We start from the raw sequence: 19133 nt of genomic DNA, 5'->3' as shown, positions 1-19133 counted from the left end.
AACCAACTGAGGTACACTGGAATGCAGCTATTATGATTCTCAGATATCTAAAATCTTCTCCTGGAAAGGGGTTATTGTTCAAGAAAGGTGGAACTCTGGATATAGTGGCCTATTCTGATGCTGACTATGAAGGATCTGTAGTAGATAGAAAATCTACCACAGGATTTTGTGTGTTCCTGGGAGACAACTTGATCTCTTGGAGAAGTAAGAAGCAAAATGTGGTTTCTAGGTCGAGTGCAGAATCAGAATATCGGGCTATGGCCCAAACAGCTGTTGAATTGATGTGGGTTCGTACTGTTCTTCTTGATCTTCAGGTGAAGGTTTCCTCTCCCATGACCATGATGTGCGATAACAAAGTTGCAACATATATAGCGAACAATCCTGTATTTCATGAGAGAACAAAGCACATTGAGGTTGATTGCCACTATGTAAGGGATATGGTTCAAGCGGGTCATATCACTACCAAATATCTAAAGTCGGAAGACCAAGTTGCAGATATGTTCACAAAACCTCTTGCCAGACCAAATTTCTCAAAATGTTGTGACAAGCTGAGCATGATTGATATCTATGCTCCAGCTTGAGGGGGAGTGTTGAGAATAGGTGGTTTTAAGTAAAGTTATTTTATATTATGATGCTATTTGTATTTTAGTTTTTTATAATGGGGCTTTATTGTAATTATGCTTTTAAGCCTCTCTCTATTTAACATAGAGAGAGGCCCTAATATTGAAATCGAGTTCTTAGTTTTCCTGTGCAGCCGTCTCTCTCTCTCTCTCTCTCTCTCTCTCTCTCTCTCTCTCTCTCTCTCTCTCTCTCTCTCTCTCTCTAGGACTCGGTTCATCTTCTACAATAATCATTAATAAAAATATTTATTGTAAAGGTTTTTGTGAGGGTTCTCTTTGGAGACCTTAGTGGTATTTGTGTCTTGTGATTGTGTTATTTCTTGGTTTTATGCCTCTTTAGAAAACATTATATTTGTGTTTTTACATTACATGAGAATTTAAGCATAATGCTTCTTGCATGATTTGAGTGATCAATAAAATATTATTTTATTTGAACCTTCTTTGTGTGTATCACCTTTGTGGGACTTGTGAGTGTGTCCATAGTGACCACTTTTGTGTTTGTCCACCTTTGGTTTTGGGTGGACTTTTGCTTATGATTGAAGGCTGCTTGATTTTTCACATGCATTAGATCTATAGGATCATTTTATTCTTTGGATATTATGACGTCTTTCTTTATGCATTATTGTGAGCTTAATGAAATACTTTTTTTAAATGTACTTTCTCACCCTTAGTGGCTAATAGTTACCAAGTTACTATGCAATAGTTAAATTTTAAACATTTTATATTATTAAAAAAAGTAATAAATAACTAAGGATCATCGGGCCGGCCCAGGCTCAGACCACATATATAACGGGTCGGGTTTCGACTGGGTACCTAACGAGCCCGGCCCTAAAATCTTGGCCCAAGCCTAGCCGGGTCGGCTTGGCCCATCAGGCCACCCAGCCTGTCGCTCACCCCTAATTGTATCTTGCTTAAATTGTTTCTAATATTTCTAAAATTTGTAAATTATTGATTACGGTGCATATCTTACTCGCTTTTAAAATTGTTTAGTTTATACTACCTTTATGTTTTGTTACAGAACTTAACCATCCTCTCTCCATTATATATATATATATATATATATATATATATATATATATATATATATACTTTTTTTCTTGTTTTAAAACTATATACATATAACCTACAACTATTTTTTAACTATTGTGTTAAAGCATTTTCTTTTAAATCCATTTAGTTAGGATATCTTCCTTTGTGTAGTTAGAACATTTGTTTTGTTCTCTCTGTAGGTTCTTAAAGATGATATTGGTCGAGAAAAAAAATTTATTTTTGATGCATCATATCATGAAGATGGAGATAGCCGATGAAGGCATTTGGTGAGAATTTTATCAATGCAGACTTGGATCCTTCTCCTTGGTTTGTATTTTCAAACTTTTGTTAATCACACTGTAAGTTTGAGGGGGAGTGTTGAAATGTATTGATTCATATATATATATATATATATATATGACTATATGAGTGTATAGGTATAATTTTAAATTGGTTTTCTTCCCTTTGAAATAGGTAATACCCTTTAGGGGTATGATGGTTATTTTTTATAATAGGCTCTGCCCATTAGGGGCAGAATGGTAATTCTGTACATGTAATAGGCTCTGCCCTTTAGGGACAGAACTAACCTCCTTTTTATTTTATTTTGTCCTTTACACCTTTGTAAAGGGCAGTTTTGTTTTTTAGTAAATATAGTTGTTGGCTACGTCAGATGGACTCTTGTAAAGGGTTGACACACCAGCGTCGATGCAACGCGATGCGGGTGCAGCACCCAATGCAGCTATCATAAAAATCAGCTTCACCGAGTGCGGTCAACCGCACATAGGCTTATAAGTGTCCAAAAATGGACTTGGTGAACTATGACCGAGCACATTTCGGTCCAAAAAACAAAATTAAGTGTGCTTTAAGGGGGGGTTAAGGCACATTTGCCTAAAACACCCCTCCCCCCCCTTCTCGACCCTTCCTCCGTGCCTCCCATCCCCACTCCTCCTCCTCCTCCTACCTACGGAGGCACAGCGGCCTCCTACTCTTCCTATGGCAGTGGTGGTCCTCCTACGACAGCGGCGGCGACAGGTAAGCTTCCTCCTCCTCCCTTCTTCTTCCTTCTCTTCCTCCCTCCACCTCCTCTTCTCTTTCTTCTCCTCCTCTCTCTCTCTCTCTCTCCTTCCTTCTCCTCCCCTCATTGCTGCAAGGGCCGAACCCAAGATTGGGCTTGGCTCCTAGGTTAAGTTCTGTTGTGTTCAGCAGAACCTAAACTCAGGCCTGGGTTCGGCTCTGCTAAACCTAGGTCTGCTAGGTTGGGCTCCTAGATTCAGCAGAACCAAACCCAGGGTTGTTGGGTTCGGCTGTGTTGAACCCATGGTTGCTGAGTTCGGCTTTGTTGAACCCAGGCTTGTTGGCTTCAGCTCTACTGAACCCAGACTTGTGTTCAGAAGAACCGAACCCAAGGTTGTTAGGTTCAGTTTTGCTAATGATTTACGTAGTCATAATATATTTAGATTGATTTAATTGTGGTGTTATTTTTTTATTGACGAGGAATAGCAATTATAGATTGTTAATTTGATTTATTGTATAAATTTATGCATGATTAATTGATGATATGATAATTGTTTTTATTTTATTAGTATTATTGTTAACTATTAAAAGTTATATATATATACCCTCCCGCACCCAAGTCTTTTTAAAGTGCCACGTCGTCGCACCCGCACTCGCACATAATGTGACATAGGTTGTTAGGAATCTCCAACTATATTCAATTTTGTCTCTTAGTGAATATAGTCGGAGATTTTCAACAGCTATATTTCTAATTGTTGGAGCCTTTCCCAACAGCTATATGAGTCCTCTTGGCTCTCTTGTTTATTTATAAAGAGGGACCTCTTGTCTCATTAAATGTAATGTTTTCCTAAGCATTCTATCTCAATAAAGATTATTATTTTTTTATGTTTTTGTGCTCTTTTGTGTATGCTCTTTGGCTTATGATCTCATATATTTGACATTGATTGGCTTGTGTCTTGTCCCTTTGTGGACTTGTGCTTGTGCACGATTAGGCTCTTTGTAGCCATTGTATGCACTTAGGTGCTTTTATATTGCCTTTGGCATTTTTATTGTCCCTTGTAGGACTTGTTTTTGTGCTTATGCACATTATGGTTTGTATTCCACTTGATTTCATTATATGCTCGACTTCGGAGCTTATTTTCACATGACCCCAAATCATGCTTTGTTATTCGAATGCATTAATGAATCAAAAGTGTCCTTTGTCTCTACCGCCGATAGCACATTTCTTAATGTTAAAGGAATAGGGACTTTTGAAAATTCTAAAAATTTGTGTTCCTAATGTTACTTATTCCAAAATTAAATTTGAACCTTCTTTTTGTTTCTAAAATTACCAACCATGATTGTAAAGTCACCTTCTCATCAAATGGTTGTTGCATGATGGATCACCAGTCAAAGAGGCTCATTAAGCAAGTCCATAGAGAAAGAGAACTTTATGTCATGGATTTTTTGCATTTACCAAAGAATACCTTTTGTTGTAATGTCCAAACTGTTGATGTAAATTTGTGGCCTAAGAGATTAGGACATCCTAGCTTGTCAAAAGCTTTCCCATTTTCCAAATATGGAAAAATTTTGTAATATCAAAGACCTTCATTGTATTGATTGTATTCTTGGTCAAATGAAATCTCTTCCTTTTGGTCAAAGAACATTTATGTCTTCTAAACATCTTCCTTTTGGTAAATGTAATATCAAAGACTTACATTTGGATGTTTGGGGTCCACCGCTAGTTGTATTTAAGGGAGGTTATGCTTACTATGTAATTTTTATGGATTCATGAGATATACAGGAATATACTTTCTTAGGTACAAATCCAAAGTTTTCAGTAACTTAAAACTTTTCATAAATTTGATAGCAACATCTCCATTTTATGCTCTGATACCATTTAATGAAGCAATCTACAAAGCATAAGAATACAAGTGCCACTTACAAGATTTGGCATTGTTTTCAACTTGTGAAGACTGAAGCAAAGGAAACAGTAAGAATTACACAGCCAACAATAAATAAATAAATAAATAATTATAAAGCAGATGTTCTTGTAAAAATAACTTGGGAACTGTGACAACATAATGAAATTGAGAAGCAATTGCACTCCAAATCATCATTCGACGATTAGACAACTAGGCTATTGTTTCCGGGTGTTTGTGCATATGTGGATGCATTTTGTGTGTGCAAGGAATTACCATCATCGAAGTCTGAGTAAACTCTACACAAACCGTGTTTCTTTCCCTTAACAATTTCTAGAATACCACGATGATACTAGTTGGCATCAAGAAGGTTATTTCGTCACACTTACCAAAAGTTCAGATGAACTTCTGAAAGCATTCCACAGAATGAACAGTTATAAGTCAAACAATTGACTTGTGCTTGTATATAATCATTGAAATGATGCCAGCTAATCAGTGTGGCATTACTATCATGGAATAAGGGCAAAACATACACGTAACCTGTAAACATCCACTAGAACATGAGGGTATTGAAAACTCCATGCACATAAATGCACACACACGTGGAAAATGTTTGACTACACTTGTATATAACATTCCAAGGATACTCTTTTCTAGTACCGTTTAGCATTCTAAGGGACAGAAACTGGCAGCCTGGCACTGGAAATGTCGTAGTATGACGCACTGGATTGGCCAGAACCATCATGGTGGCACTAGTCGCACTAGTCATCATTGCCATTGCCACCTACAATTTGCAACCAATCTGAAGTTGGAATAGTTTCAATCAGAGGAATGGGTCTTGTTTGGTCAAAACTAGTGTAAGAACCAAACCTATATATCAGTACAAAGGTACCCATGCAAATAAGCAAGCTACCGCTGTTTCCAACTATAGCAAGGCAGGCATTGCTAGAGAAAGCAAAGCCTTGTAAGATGGTGCCAAACCCACTGGCTTCGGCTATCACCATCGCCAAAAACGAATGAACAGAGATATATGTTTAACACACGGCCTAGAAGAAATTAAGTCATCCTTCTCCATGACAAAGTCAACACCCAATCCTCCTTGGAGCAGCTTCCGGTAGATTTTTTCACTTGTAAGTTCCTTCAGTTTACAATTGTTAAAGCATGGGAAATTTAAGGTAATCTGTGGGATCTTCAAGACATCCAAAATCACCACAACCTGACACTCAGATGAAAGGTATGACTTGAAGAAATCAAATGCAAGAATTCCACAATTTTCGACAATTCACAAGATGCAAGTTCTTGCTATGAACCTCATGAATTACATCAATTGGGACAATTCGCAAGGTAAAATTAATGCTTGTGAGGAACGTCCCTAGCAACCCTGCTACTTGAGCTTTTACAGTTTTGCAATTTAAGGAAGAAAACTATTTCTATCAGCTTCCCAAGTAGCAAACATTCCTTATGTGGCCTTGATGAATAAATCAAAGATTAGCATTTCAAGTCGACACTCAATGGTGTGACGGACACACAGATTGTGACTCTAATACGTCAATTAGAAAGAAAATGAAAGAACAAGAACTCTTAAGCTCATAATAAATTAAAAATGATGGAAAAAACTAACGCATTAATTTTGAAGAATGATAGAAATGATAGAACCAATATGAGAATTTTGTTGGGACGTTCCCTACTGAGCGACGCATTGTACTCTAGAGGCCCAAAGGCAGTGATAAATGGGCAAGGGTTGCTAGGTCGTCGCCCAGAAGCGACGCGTCACACTGGCGCCCGGGTGTGGTGTCAAATAGGCAAGCGTTTCCTCACTTTGTTGGACGGGTGGGGGTAAAGAAGATAGTTCAAGACCATAAAATTAGGTTAGCCACTTGGAACATAGGGTCTTTTACTGGTAAGTTGGTAGAGTTAGTAGATGTTATGTGTAGGAGAAAGATGAATATTTTATGTCTACAAGAGACTAAATGGGTAGGTGAGAAAGCAAAAGTGATAGAACCTTGGGGATATAAGATTTGGTATACAGGAATAAATAGGAATAGCAATAGGAATAGGAATGGAGTAGGGATTGTTATTAGTCGTGAGTTTATAGATAATGTAGTTGAGGTCCGTAGGAAGGGTGATAGGATTTTACTTATTAAATTAGTATTAGGTACGGATATTATTAATATTATTAGTGTTTATACACCTCAAGTAGGGTTAGATGATTCCATTAAGCATCAATTTTGGGAAGATTTAGATGGAGTAGTACAAGGGATATCTTATGGAGAAAAGCTTTTCATCGACGGTGACCTTAATGGACATGTAGGCATTAGTATGGATGGATTTGAGAGTATCCATGGAGGCTATGGTATAGGAGAAAGAAACGAAAGTGGAGAAAGGATTTTAGATTTTGGTTTGTCCTATGATATGATCTTAGCAAACACTTGGTTTAGGAAGGAGTATCACCTACTAACATTTAAAAGTGGGGTTAATACAAGTCAGATAGATTTTTTCCTACTTAGAAAGAGAGATAGGGGTTGTTGCATTGAATGTAAGGTTATACCGGAAGAAAGTGTAGCTACACAACATAGAGTCTTAATTTTAGATCTTAGAATTAGAAAATGCTGCAAAAGGGATAGACATAGGATACATCCTAGAATTAAGTGATGGGCACTGAAAGGAGTTAAACAAGGAATGTTTGTAGAGCAGGTAGTTAAGGAAGTTGATTGGTGTCTCGAGGATGATTCAGAATCAATGTAGAATAAGATAGCGGGTGGCATGAGAAAGGTGACTATGAAGGTATTGGGTGAGTCTAAAGGCGGTGCACCGCTAGGTAAGAATACATCATGGTGGAACGAGGATGTCAAATTAGCTATTAAGGTTAAAAGAGAGTGTTATAGAAATATAAGAGTCGTGATAATGAGAATTTGGAGAAATATATGATAGCAAAGAAGGAAGCTAAAAAAGTAGTTTGAAACGTGAGGGATAAGGTATATAAGGAGGTTTATGACAAGTTGGATACCAAAGAGGGCGAGAAGGATATTTATAGGCTTGCAAAGATAAGATATAGGAAATTGAGGGATCTAGGTATGGTTAGATGTATCAAAGATGAAACGCAAAGGGTTTTAGTCAAAGATGAGGAGATTAAGGAGAGATGGAAAGATTATTTTGATAAGCTATTTAATGGAAGTCAGGATCAGGATCTTGGAGACTTCTCCATTCCTTTTCATGAGATGAATCGTGACTTCATGCGCAAGATTCAAAAGAAAGAAATTGCAAAGGCTTTGAAGAAAATGAAATCAAGAAGGGCAATTGGCCCAGATGGTATACCTATCGAGGCTTGGAAATGCTTGGGTGAGAAAGGTTTAGAATGGTTGACAAATCTTTTTAACAAGATTTGGCGGACAAATAAGATGCCTAATGAGTGGAGGAAGAGTACTTTGATGCATCTATATAAGAACAAGGGTGATATACAAGATTGCACAACTATCGTGGTATAAAACTCATGAGTTATACTATGAAACTTTGAGAGAGGGTGATTGAGTATAGGTTGAGGAAGGTTGTCATGATATCGGAGAATCAATTTGGTTTTATGCTTAGAAGATCAACTATGGAAGCTATGCATCTTCTTAGACAACTTATTGAGAGATATAGAGAGAGGAACAAAGATTTGCATATGGTTTTTATTGATTTGGAGAAGGCATACGATAGAGTACCTAAGGATGTTCGCTGGTGGACAATGATGAAGAAAGGTGTTTCTCTCAAATACATTAGTATAATTAAAGATATGTACGAAAGAGTAGTAACCAATGTTCACACTTGTGGAGGGGTGACAACCAATTTTCCTATAACGGTTGGGATACATCAAGGATTTGCATTAAGCCCCTTCCTATTTGCTATAGTAATGGATGAGCTTACGAGATCAATTCAAGAAAATGTGTCGTGTTGTATGTTGTTTGCTAATAATATTGTTTTGATTGATGAGTCTAGAGTTGGGGTTAATGCTAAGTTAGAATTATGGAGACAGACATTGGAAGCAAGAGGTTTTAAGTTGAGTAAGAGTAAGACAGAATACATGGAATGTCGATTTAGTAAGCAACGAAATAGAGATGGGAGTGTAGTGAAGCTTGGTGAGCAAGAAATACCGGTGGATGATTCTTTCAAATATTTGGGATCTATCATTCAAAAGTATGGAGAAATTGATGGAGATGTAAATCATAGGACAAAGGTTGGGTGGATGAAATGGAAAAGTGCAACTGGAGTGTTGTGCGATCGTAGAATGCCATTGCGGTTGAAGGAAAAGTTTTATAGGACGATAATTAGGCCTACTTTACTATATGGTACGGAATGTTGGGTTGCCAAGAGACATCATATTCAAAAAATGAGTGTAGCTGAGATGCGTATGCTTAGATGGATGTGTGGAAATACAATAAAAGATAAGATTTGAAACGAGGAGATACGTAAGAAGGTAGGCGTTGCATCCATTGAAAATAAGACGAGAGAGAATCGTTTACGGTGGTTTGAACATATTCGGTGAAGGCCTAATGATGCTCCAGTTAGAAGGATGGAGAAATGGGAAAATATATTAGTTAAAAGAGGTCGGGGTAGGCCTAAGAAGACTTGGATGGAGATGATAGGAAAGGATATGAATGCTTTGAACCTCACCGAGGACATGGCATTGGATAGAAATGATTGGAGGAGAAGGATTCATGTGGAAGACCCAGAATGATTTTCTTTTTTGGTTCATATCGCCGACCCCAATTGTTTTGGGATGAAGGCGTAGTTGTTGTTGTTGTTGTTGATAGAAATGATAGAAAAAACTCTGATCCATTAATCTAAAGAACAAAATTGTTGTAAAAGACTAAAATTTAAACTGGTGAACAAAGCAAGAGACAGGAAACCATGTCCCAGATAACGTCCAAAACAGTAAACCTCAAAGGCTGACCATGGCAGATAAAAGAGGAAGAAGAGTATAAAAACTATATTAAATGAGAAGTAGTCCACTTCCTGGGATATAGATCCAACAAAAGGTAATCAATTTGAAGGTCATGGTATGACTTCACACTTCAGGTTAACTTTCACTCTAATAACAGGTGTTGTATTGAACGAAATATTGTGCTTCGACTTGTAAAGTTATAGGAAGCTTTTGCAAAGTAATTGCCTTAACCATTCTGGTTATTTCCTTTAACCCATGTCACTAGCCAATGAGACTACCACAAGGCAAAGCCACAAGTTTTCTTTTACTTTCATGTATTTTCAAGTGAGTGTATCACTAGTCAATGAAGAACCCAATCTTAGGAGCGGAACCATAAACTTTCTTATCAAATGTCAAACTAACTTGAGCTTTTTAATACTATGAGCAGCAAAAGACCAAGAGAGGAAACATAAAGACACCACAAATATTAGTAAGAAAAAGTCTCAGAAGTCCATAAGTGGTCAATAACAACAACAAAAAAAAATCAGGCTCTCAAGACCAAGGAAAAAGGTTAAAGGAACAGTACCAGGTTAAATGTTTGTCGAGAGATAACATACCTTCACAAATTTTCCATGAAACACAGAAAGTGCTAGTCTCCAAAATGCTGGGATATGATGGATAACTACAGCAGTTAAATGACGGATATATCTTCCTCTAAGGGCATCCACTTCATCCCCAGCTAACTCTACAGGTTGAGAATCCAATGATGTAGGAATATCCCCCAGGAGAACAGACAAGTCTATTGATGACTGAAAATAATGTTGAAAAGAAGTACCAGTCAGGTTCAGCAGTATATTGAAAATTTGATTTACGTTCAACTCAGGTTTAATATATAAGAGATGATAAAATATTTATGCACTCGTGGATGTGAGAATATCTCTATGCATGTTCGCCAGCATCCAATGTGCATTTCTGTGTCTGAATATGTCAACACATTAGACAAGCACAAACATGACACACAGAAAGAAAATACTTACAGACTTATTTGAATTTTGTTGGATCTGCCGCCATCTTACATCCAAAAGAACCTTGTCACGCATCTGTGAATGTAAAGCTTCCATTCGATGTTCATGATCCAAAGTGCATCTTTCAAGCAAGCCTCGTATCCTGCGATTCTGTCCAAACAAAAGATAAAGAAGACTGACAGGCAAATGAAACAGCCAATGGCCCAATGCAATGCAAATGATGATACATACATCCAAGCACACATACTGATAGTTAAATTGCTAACCTGTATGTTAAGATAATGCCATACAGGGTCTGAATCAGGTTCCAACTCCAACAAAAGTCTGACTGTGTTATCAAGCTAACATTAATAAATGGCAGAAGTCATTAGAATGGAGGAGATACAGACTTGGTACATCTATTTGAATTTAAGGGGTTGAAAATTAAATTAGAATAATCAGGTCAATTACAAGAATTATCTAAGTCAGAAAGAAACCACATGCATCCATTTAAACTAAAATCAGAAACACCAAAATATAGCTCCCAATTCATTTTAAAACTGAAAGTGGGTTCGCTAATACAAGCCAAATACATCCATTGATACCAAGATCAACTCTCTGTGTGTTTGCACACGCATGTGTATGGCCATTTTCTGGCTAATTTTCTGAATTTAGCATTTGATACACTATTGATAGATAAAATGAAATAAGTCAAACTTCAAGAATATGTATCCAGCTTTTATGTTAGATGGATAATCCATTTTCAAATTTCCACAAGAGAAGATACCACACCTTATAATGAAGCCTTTGAAAACCAGCATGCATGATAACAGAATAAAATAAGGGTTGAACTTACATCCGATAGGGCAATCTGAGGGTCTTCCATTGACTTATAAAGCTTGCCCTTGAACTCATGCATTACTTTTTCAACCTCCTCAAGAACACGTTTCAGCATACCAGCCTGAAAGTAAATGTGTTATATAGCTGTACAAACAGATAAACACATGAACAGACAATTTAGTGTTACTCATTTGGATGTCGTACAAATCCACCAGCTGATTTAAAAGCTGGATTAACTACAAAACGTGCAGGCTTTAATATATTCATTGGAATGGAAAACAAAAATACCTCAATAAGTTTCTATTGTACAATTTATGTAACTGAAAAGCTGTCAACAATCCAAGGGCCAGACAGGTCAATAACACCTGCCAGGATATGCTCTTTTTTTTTCCTAAATATTGTCAAGATATGCTACTTTAACCAAAAGCTACTTGGACCTAGAAATCTCTTTTTCTCCAACTACAACCAACACAGTTTTACATTGCCACCTAACCTAAAAGGTAAGAAACAGCAACATCTTAATGTAGAAAGCCTTTAAGAGGCCATTGAAAGACCACATGTATCTCACAATTCAAAAGCTTTCAGCAACTTAAGATGCACTGCAGTATATCATGTTCATGGCCTCCCCAACACCTTGTGTAGCATGTGCAGTCCATGTGTGGCCCTCTAACACTATAGATAAGTCATACATGGCTGCCAGATCTCATGCGCCCTTGTGCTATCCTAGACAGTGTTGTAGCATAATTACGCATGTCCAATTAGTGACGACATCCTATTGTACTCATGCAAACCATTCAACACAAGGGGCCTTTGTGTGCACCTGTATCCAAGCATCATCACCTAACTTGCAGGTTTCTTTTGCTTCTTATTGTGTTTGTATCTGGTTGCAGTATGGGTGCAAATAGACTGGATTCAGGCCAGATCACACCAGATCGTAATCCATAGCTGAATAGTAGATCTGAATCCAAATCCGGATCTGAATCAAATATGATAAGGGAAGGTTGAATCCAGATCCAAAGCATATATTCTAATATTGATTCCAACAAAAAATAAAATAAAAACTCAGTTTGAAAACTCGCCGGGTCAACTCTTTGACTCGGCCCAGATCACCCAATTACTGGGTCAAAAACCAGTACAAACTATTTTGTACAAAACTCAGCCGAGTTTTCGCATGACTCGGTCTAGTTTGCCCATGACTCAGCCGAGCCGTTCATATATATACATATATAATATATTTTGTATATAATTACATATATTATATGAAATATAATACAAATATTATGTATATTATATATAAAAATATGGTTATACATATATTAATAAAGTTATACATTAAACATATTATAAAAAATATCATATAAATATAATGCAGATTATATACAATATATTGGTAACATACTATAAAATATACATAGTATATACATATATTTACATATTTTATATAAAATATGAAGTTAACAAGACTCGGCCGAGTCACCAAGTTGACCCAGACGAATCACGAGTCACTCAAGGACGAGCTGAGTGACGATCCACTAGGTTTTAAAACTATGTAAAAAGTTGATGTTACATGTAAAAATGCATTTACATGGATTTTGATTTGAAGCTAAATTAGACTTTGTCATGATTCCTTCCACACTACAAATTGTGTTATAGCACCATTGCCAAAGGTAGAATTTATTACTTTCATTATAGCCCTAAAAATCGGCTAAATATTTCAGAAGTGTATCATGTTCTTCCTCTTGCCATGAACTTGATCACTTGTCATTAACTTTTTTTTTTCCTTTGGTGATTGTTTTATGCAGAATCAACAGTAAGGAAGGAAAATTGAGATTCAACATAAGAGAGGATACCTGTATCATCTCAATCATTAGCCTTGAAACCTCAGATTTTGTCTTTTTTTTGTGCTACTACATTAGACCCTTCAGTTTCATGGCATCAACATCTTGGGCATGTGCCTAGTTCTAGGGTTCAAAACTTTTGGCTTCTGCTGATGTTGATGAGTCAATGATTGTAGTGTCAGACCTTATTAAAACAATGTGAAAGTTCTAAGTTGGTTAAGAACCATACACTGCCTTTAAGGATCAGTAGTACAAAGTCCTTACACCCTTTCGATTTTATACATTCAGATGCATGGCCACATGGGAACCCTAAAGCAGAATCTACCTATTTTATTATGTTTATTTTTTTTTCATTGATTATTGTAAAACATATACATGGATTTAGTTTTTGAAAATTTACAATGAGCTCTTTGACATCTTCAAGCAATTCTTTGACATGACCAGAATACAATTCTCAACTCATCTGAAAACTCACCCTTCAAATTCGAGAGGAAAGTATCTCAATGTCTTGATGCAGCAATATCTTATTGAAAAAGGTATTGAACATCAAAAAACTTGCCCATACACTCCAAAGGAAAACGGAATGATAGAACACAAGAATGGATATATTTTAGAGACTACACTTGTTACTTTGATATGACAGATTTTGGATTTCTTTAATATTTTCTTAGAATTGAAGTTGCTTATTCCCCCCATGAGTATTTTTTGTCTGAAACTAAATATGCAGCAGAGATAATTGAAATATCAGGACTTACTGATGAAAAGAGAGTTGACACGCCAAAGGTTATCAATGCAAAGATGAAGAAAGATGATGGAGAACCTCTCAAAGACTCAACTCCATATCGTCAAATGATTGGTGCCTTAACTTACCTTTCTATTACTCGTCCTAATATTGCTCATGTTATTCATATTGCTAATCAATTCAAACATTCTCTTACTACAGTACATACGAGTGTTGTAATGAGGATAGTTAGATATGTTAAAAATACCATTAATCATGGTCTATGTTTGTCATTTTCATCCCTATTAGATGTTATTGCATACACCAAATCCGATTAGATAGTAGAGGTAAATGATCGTCGTTCAACCACTGGTTTTGCATTTTTTTAGGTGATTCCTTGATATCTTGGAGGTGAAAAAAGCAACAAAAGGTGTCCTTGTCTTCTATAGAAGTTGAATATCATGCCAAAGCCACTACGACTTTTAAATTGGTGTTGTTGCGACAGTTACTTGAAGACTTGGGATTTTCATAACTGAACCCTCAAAATTATGTTTTGATAACAAAAGTGTCGTCTATATTGCAAGTAATCATACATTCCATGAGCGAACAAAGCATATCAAAATGGATTGTCATTATGTCTGTGAAGAATTCCTAATGAAAACCATCACTTTACCATATGTGTCATTTGAGCATCAACTGGTGGACTTCTTCACTAAGGCGCTACCATCTCCCAAATTACACTTTCTTCTTGGCAATCTTTCGGTTGTGATTCCGTGAGTTTAAGGGGGGTGTTAGAATATAGGCTTCTATTATATATATATATATATATATAGGGTAACTGAAATATGTTTACCAAACAAATATGTTTACTGGTATGAACCAATATTTTTTACTTTTTTTCAAAAAATTCACCATACAAATATGATCTAGGCGCTTGGTTTCATGGAAACAAACTCTTGGATAATCCAATTACGATGCATAATAAGGATCTTTTTGAAAAAGGTGAACAGTGTTTCGGGTCTGGAAACAGTGTTTCGGGTCTAGAAACAGTGTTTCGGGTCTGGATCTTGTACCAGACCCGAGTTCATTCATGTATAAGTCATCTGTATTTTTACTTGTATTTTTACTTTTGCTCCGGGTTCGGATATTACACCAAATCTGACCCGACCCACAATGTAAACTTAAGCATATTAATACAGTCATTAGGTCACGATTTCAATAAGAAAATCGTGACAGCCGCAATTGCCACTTTGGGTTATTTTCTCTCCCTCTCCCTCTCCCTCTCCCTCTCCCTCTCCCTCTCTCTCTCTCTCTCTTCTCTCTTTCTCAATACAGGTACAGATGAAAAACTTTCATGGTATCAGAGCCTAGATCCCCTAAAGGCAGAAAAAGAATTCTGGCAGAGTCGACGATCTGAAATCCAAGGTTTTTCGTTCCTCTCTTACTCCCCTTCTGTCCTTCTTCATCTCTTTCCTTCCTTATCTATTCTTTTTTTCTGAAGTCCACTGTGTTCTCACATCTCGCGTGGGACTACTTCTGTCAATCTATGATTCACGTGAAATCCATTCACGTGAACCTAGATCGTGCAAAAAAAAAAAGAGGGGCTACAGGATTTCACGTGAACCCATTCACGAGAATTACTTGTATTCATTGTTTGATCATCTTTTGCCCTACCTTTCCAAATCTATCTCTGCATATTTGAATGCTACAGTTTTTCCCATGATTTCTCATTGCCTTGCTGTGCAATCTATCCTTTGATTACTCGTTTCTACACTTGTCAAAAGGGAGAGGTATATTTAACGTGTGAAGGTGTTTTTCACAAGTTGAATATCAGTTCCTGCATCCTCCAATTCTGACAATTTACGACCCTCTGTTCCGCATTGAAATTTTCCGTGGATAGTCCTGTTGATTCTCATTCTCAATGGATTCTTATCTCTCAATCAAACCTTTCTTCGAGTTTTCTCAACCAGCTTGTTTCTGAAAAGTTAAACACCTCAAATTTCTTGATTTGGAAGAGACAAATTATTCCTTTCATAAGGAGTCAAGGTCTCTTAGGTCACATGGATGGAACCACTTCAGTCCCACCAGAATTTGTCCCGAGAGAAGAAAAAGATGATCAAGAGGCGAGTTCAATCGTGTATATCAAAAATGTTGAATTTCTCAATTGGAAAAGGAAAGATCAATCAGTTGTTGCATATATCACATCAACTCTGGCTCAAGAGATTCTCGTTGTCATTTCTGACAACTGTACAGCGCTACAACTCTGAGAACGACTAGTTCAAACGTATTCGCAGGTTTCTCAAGCAAGGGTGGTTTTTCTAAAAAGGGAATTGCAGTTGTTAAGAAAAGATTCTATGACCATCATGGAATATTTGAACAAGATAAAGATCATCACAGACCAGCTTGCAGTTATAGGGTGTGTCGTTAGTGATAATGACATGGTGCAACAAACTCTGAGTGGATTGGGATCTGACTACAGTATGATAGTTACTTCACTATTGTGCCTTCCTGTTCTTCCTACCTTCGATGAGCTACGAGCCAAATTGATACAGTATGAAATGACTCTGAAGGGATTCTCTGAAGAAATTCATAATCATCCAAATACTCAAGAAGTTCTGACCATAAGAGTGACTTATGGTAGAGGACGGGGACGAGGAGGACAAGGGCGAAGTGTACACGGAGGGCGTGGTCTGCTTCCCACTCCAAACATGTTAGCTCATGCGCAGGGACCAAGATCCATTCCTACTTGCTTCCTTTGTAACAAGAAGGGGCATATCAAGGCGAATTGTTGGCATAATCCAGAGAATAAAGAAAAGGGTCCACAGACAGATGTTAAAAATAAAATTGTATCCAAATACCCAATAAGGGTATTTTTGTCTTTTATCATATAGTACAGTCCACTAGGGACTGAAATGTAATTTAACATTATAATAAATAAATAAACTGTCATACAGCTTAGGCACAACAGTCATATTTATGACTGTTGTGCACAACAGTCAAAAATATGATTGTTGTGCACAACAGTCAAAATATGACTGTTGGGCACAATAGTCAAAATATGATTGTTGGGCAGCAGTCCAAAGAGCTGGACTGCCTCCCATGTGTTGGAGTGAGGCTCTATAAATAAAGCCTCACTCTCTTGTTATTCCTCAATGCTTTTAGAAGCATTTGAGGGTTTTCTCTAGAGTTTTTTTCCCATCTTATAGGCTTGTATGCCTCTTGTGCTGTTTGGTATTTTTATCTCTTTTGAGATTGTATTTGGTCCATTAGTGACCAACTTTAAGTGAGTTTATTAAAGCCCTTTGTTGGCATTGTGTTTGTTTCCCTATTGTTCTATTGTACCTTGTTTCATTACATGGTATCAGAGCGAGGTTCTTGAAAGAAGGAGAATCTCGTGAAGTGTTCTTCGATCATTGATCATTCCCTATCTTCTCTAGTCTAAACTCAAGTATTCATTATGGGAGAAAGAGAGTTCGCCACCGTCATCACCTACAAACTCAATTAAAACAACTACTTGATGTGGGCGACGGCTATGGAGAATCATATCAAAGGAAAAAAATTATGGGGTTTTGTTAGTGGTTCTACTAGTGAACCACAACTCAAATTGACTAGAAGAGAAGGAGATCAAGTCAAAGCCTTGTCCGAAGAAGAAAAAGAAAAAGCCTTGGAAGAATTCCAAAATAAATTGGAAGATTGGGAGGCAAGCAATGCACAAATACTCTCATGGTTTATGAATACCATGGAGTTCAAGATCGCCACCAATATCATCAAATTCAAGAAGGCATGTGACGCATGGAGCTTTCTAAGAAGTACTTTTATCCAAAAGGATATGGCTAGACTTTATTATCTCCAAGATAAGGTACGTAATTCAAAACAAGAAGATAAAAGTGTAAGAGATTTTTACGGTATTTTATCTCCTATTTGGGATGAATTAGCCATGTTGGAACCAAAATGGGAAGGTTCGGCTATTGATATGAAAAGGACCCAAATCGAAAGAGAAAATCTTTTCTCCTTTCTTTATGGCCTTCGACCGGAATTTGAGCAAGTAAGATCTTCCTTACTTCATAGGACCACTTCTCCTTCTATAAGTGAGGCCCTTGCTCAAATTTGTCAAGAAGAGACAAGACTTGGAATGCACAAGTCTAATGATGAGGTCCTTGCCATGGCAAGGCCCGGAAATTTTGTGAAAACATATAAACCACCTCACTTTGAGAAGAAGTTCAATAGAGGACACAATGGAGGAGGATACAAGGGAGGATACAAAGGAAAAATTATTTGTCATCATTGTAAGGAACCTGGACATATAAGACCGGAATGTCCCAAATTTAAAAAGGTGGCCGCCTTAAGTGAAGAACCTCAAGAATCAAGAAAAGGGGGCAGCTTCAATGAATTAAATCTTGCTCAAATAGCAGAAGCCGTCTCACAACTTCTTAAGGTTGCACCTTCTACATCCGGAGCTGCCATCTCTTCCTCGTCTCCTCCAGGTAAGACATCTTGGATTCTAGACTCAGGTGCTTCTTTCCACATGACTCATAATGAGTCTCTATTATCTGATTGCACTAAATCATATTTTTCATGTGTGTCAACTGCCGATGGTACCTCTTTAAAAGTCAAAAGCTTAGGAAACCTTGATGATATTTCAAAAAAAAATCTTTGTTCCAAAAGTGAGAGTCATTCCCAAACTGGATTTGAATCTTTTTTCGGTCTCTCAAATTGTTGACTATGGTTGTAAAGTATTCTTCTCATCTAGGGCGTGTTGGGTGCAGGATCTCCAGTCAGGGAAGCTGATTGGGCAAGGCCATAGACGAGGAGACCTTTACTACATGGATTTCCTGTGTTTACCAAAATACTCGTTTTGTAATCATGTCAAAGACATTAATATAGATCTTTGGCATAAAAGATTAGGACACCCAAGTATATCCAAATTATCGCTTTTTCCATTTTTGGAAAAATTTTGTAAAGATAAAAATTTTGTATGTGAAGATTGTATACTTGGAAAAATGCAAATGATACCTTTTGGGTCTAGAACCTCTGTGACACATAAAATTTTTGAATTAGTGCATTCGGATGTGTGGGGTCCCGCCCCTGTTATGTCAAAAGGTGGTTATTCGTACTATATTACATTTATAGATGATTTTAGTAGACATACTTGGATTTACTTTCTAAAACTCAAATCCGAAGTTTTTTCATGTTTTAAAAACTTTCATAATCTAGTTAAAAATCAATTTAAAACAAATATTAAAGTCTTCCGCTCCGACTCTGAGGG

At 37.0% G+C, this 19133-nt stretch overlaps 1 protein-coding gene across 1 annotated transcript in view; it reads right to left on the bottom strand.

The window, feature by feature from the left end:
• Positions 1 to 19133, bottom strand: part of LOC149848616 (exocyst complex component SEC5A-like) — a 162755-nt gene that overhangs the window by 87027 nt on the left and 56595 nt on the right. The window contains exons 7-10 of the mRNA XM_089996544.1: positions 11325 to 11429; positions 10756 to 10830; positions 10502 to 10639; positions 10082 to 10273 (exon numbers count right to left, since the gene is read on the bottom strand). Coding sequence (XP_089852670.1) covers positions 10082 to 10273; positions 10502 to 10639; positions 10756 to 10830; positions 11325 to 11429 — 510 coding nt within the window. The remainder of the gene's footprint in view (positions 1 to 10081; positions 10274 to 10501; positions 10640 to 10755; positions 10831 to 11324; positions 11430 to 19133) is intronic.

Source organism: Nuphar pumila, chromosome 1 (genome assembly GCF_984573655.1).
Source record: "Nuphar pumila chromosome 1, dmNupPumi1.hap1.1, whole genome shotgun sequence".
Taxonomy (NCBI): Eukaryota; Viridiplantae; Streptophyta; class Magnoliopsida; order Nymphaeales; family Nymphaeaceae; genus Nuphar; species Nuphar pumila.
The sequence above is the reverse complement of the archived record's forward strand: the minus strand, read 5'-3'. Positions and strand labels throughout refer to the sequence as shown.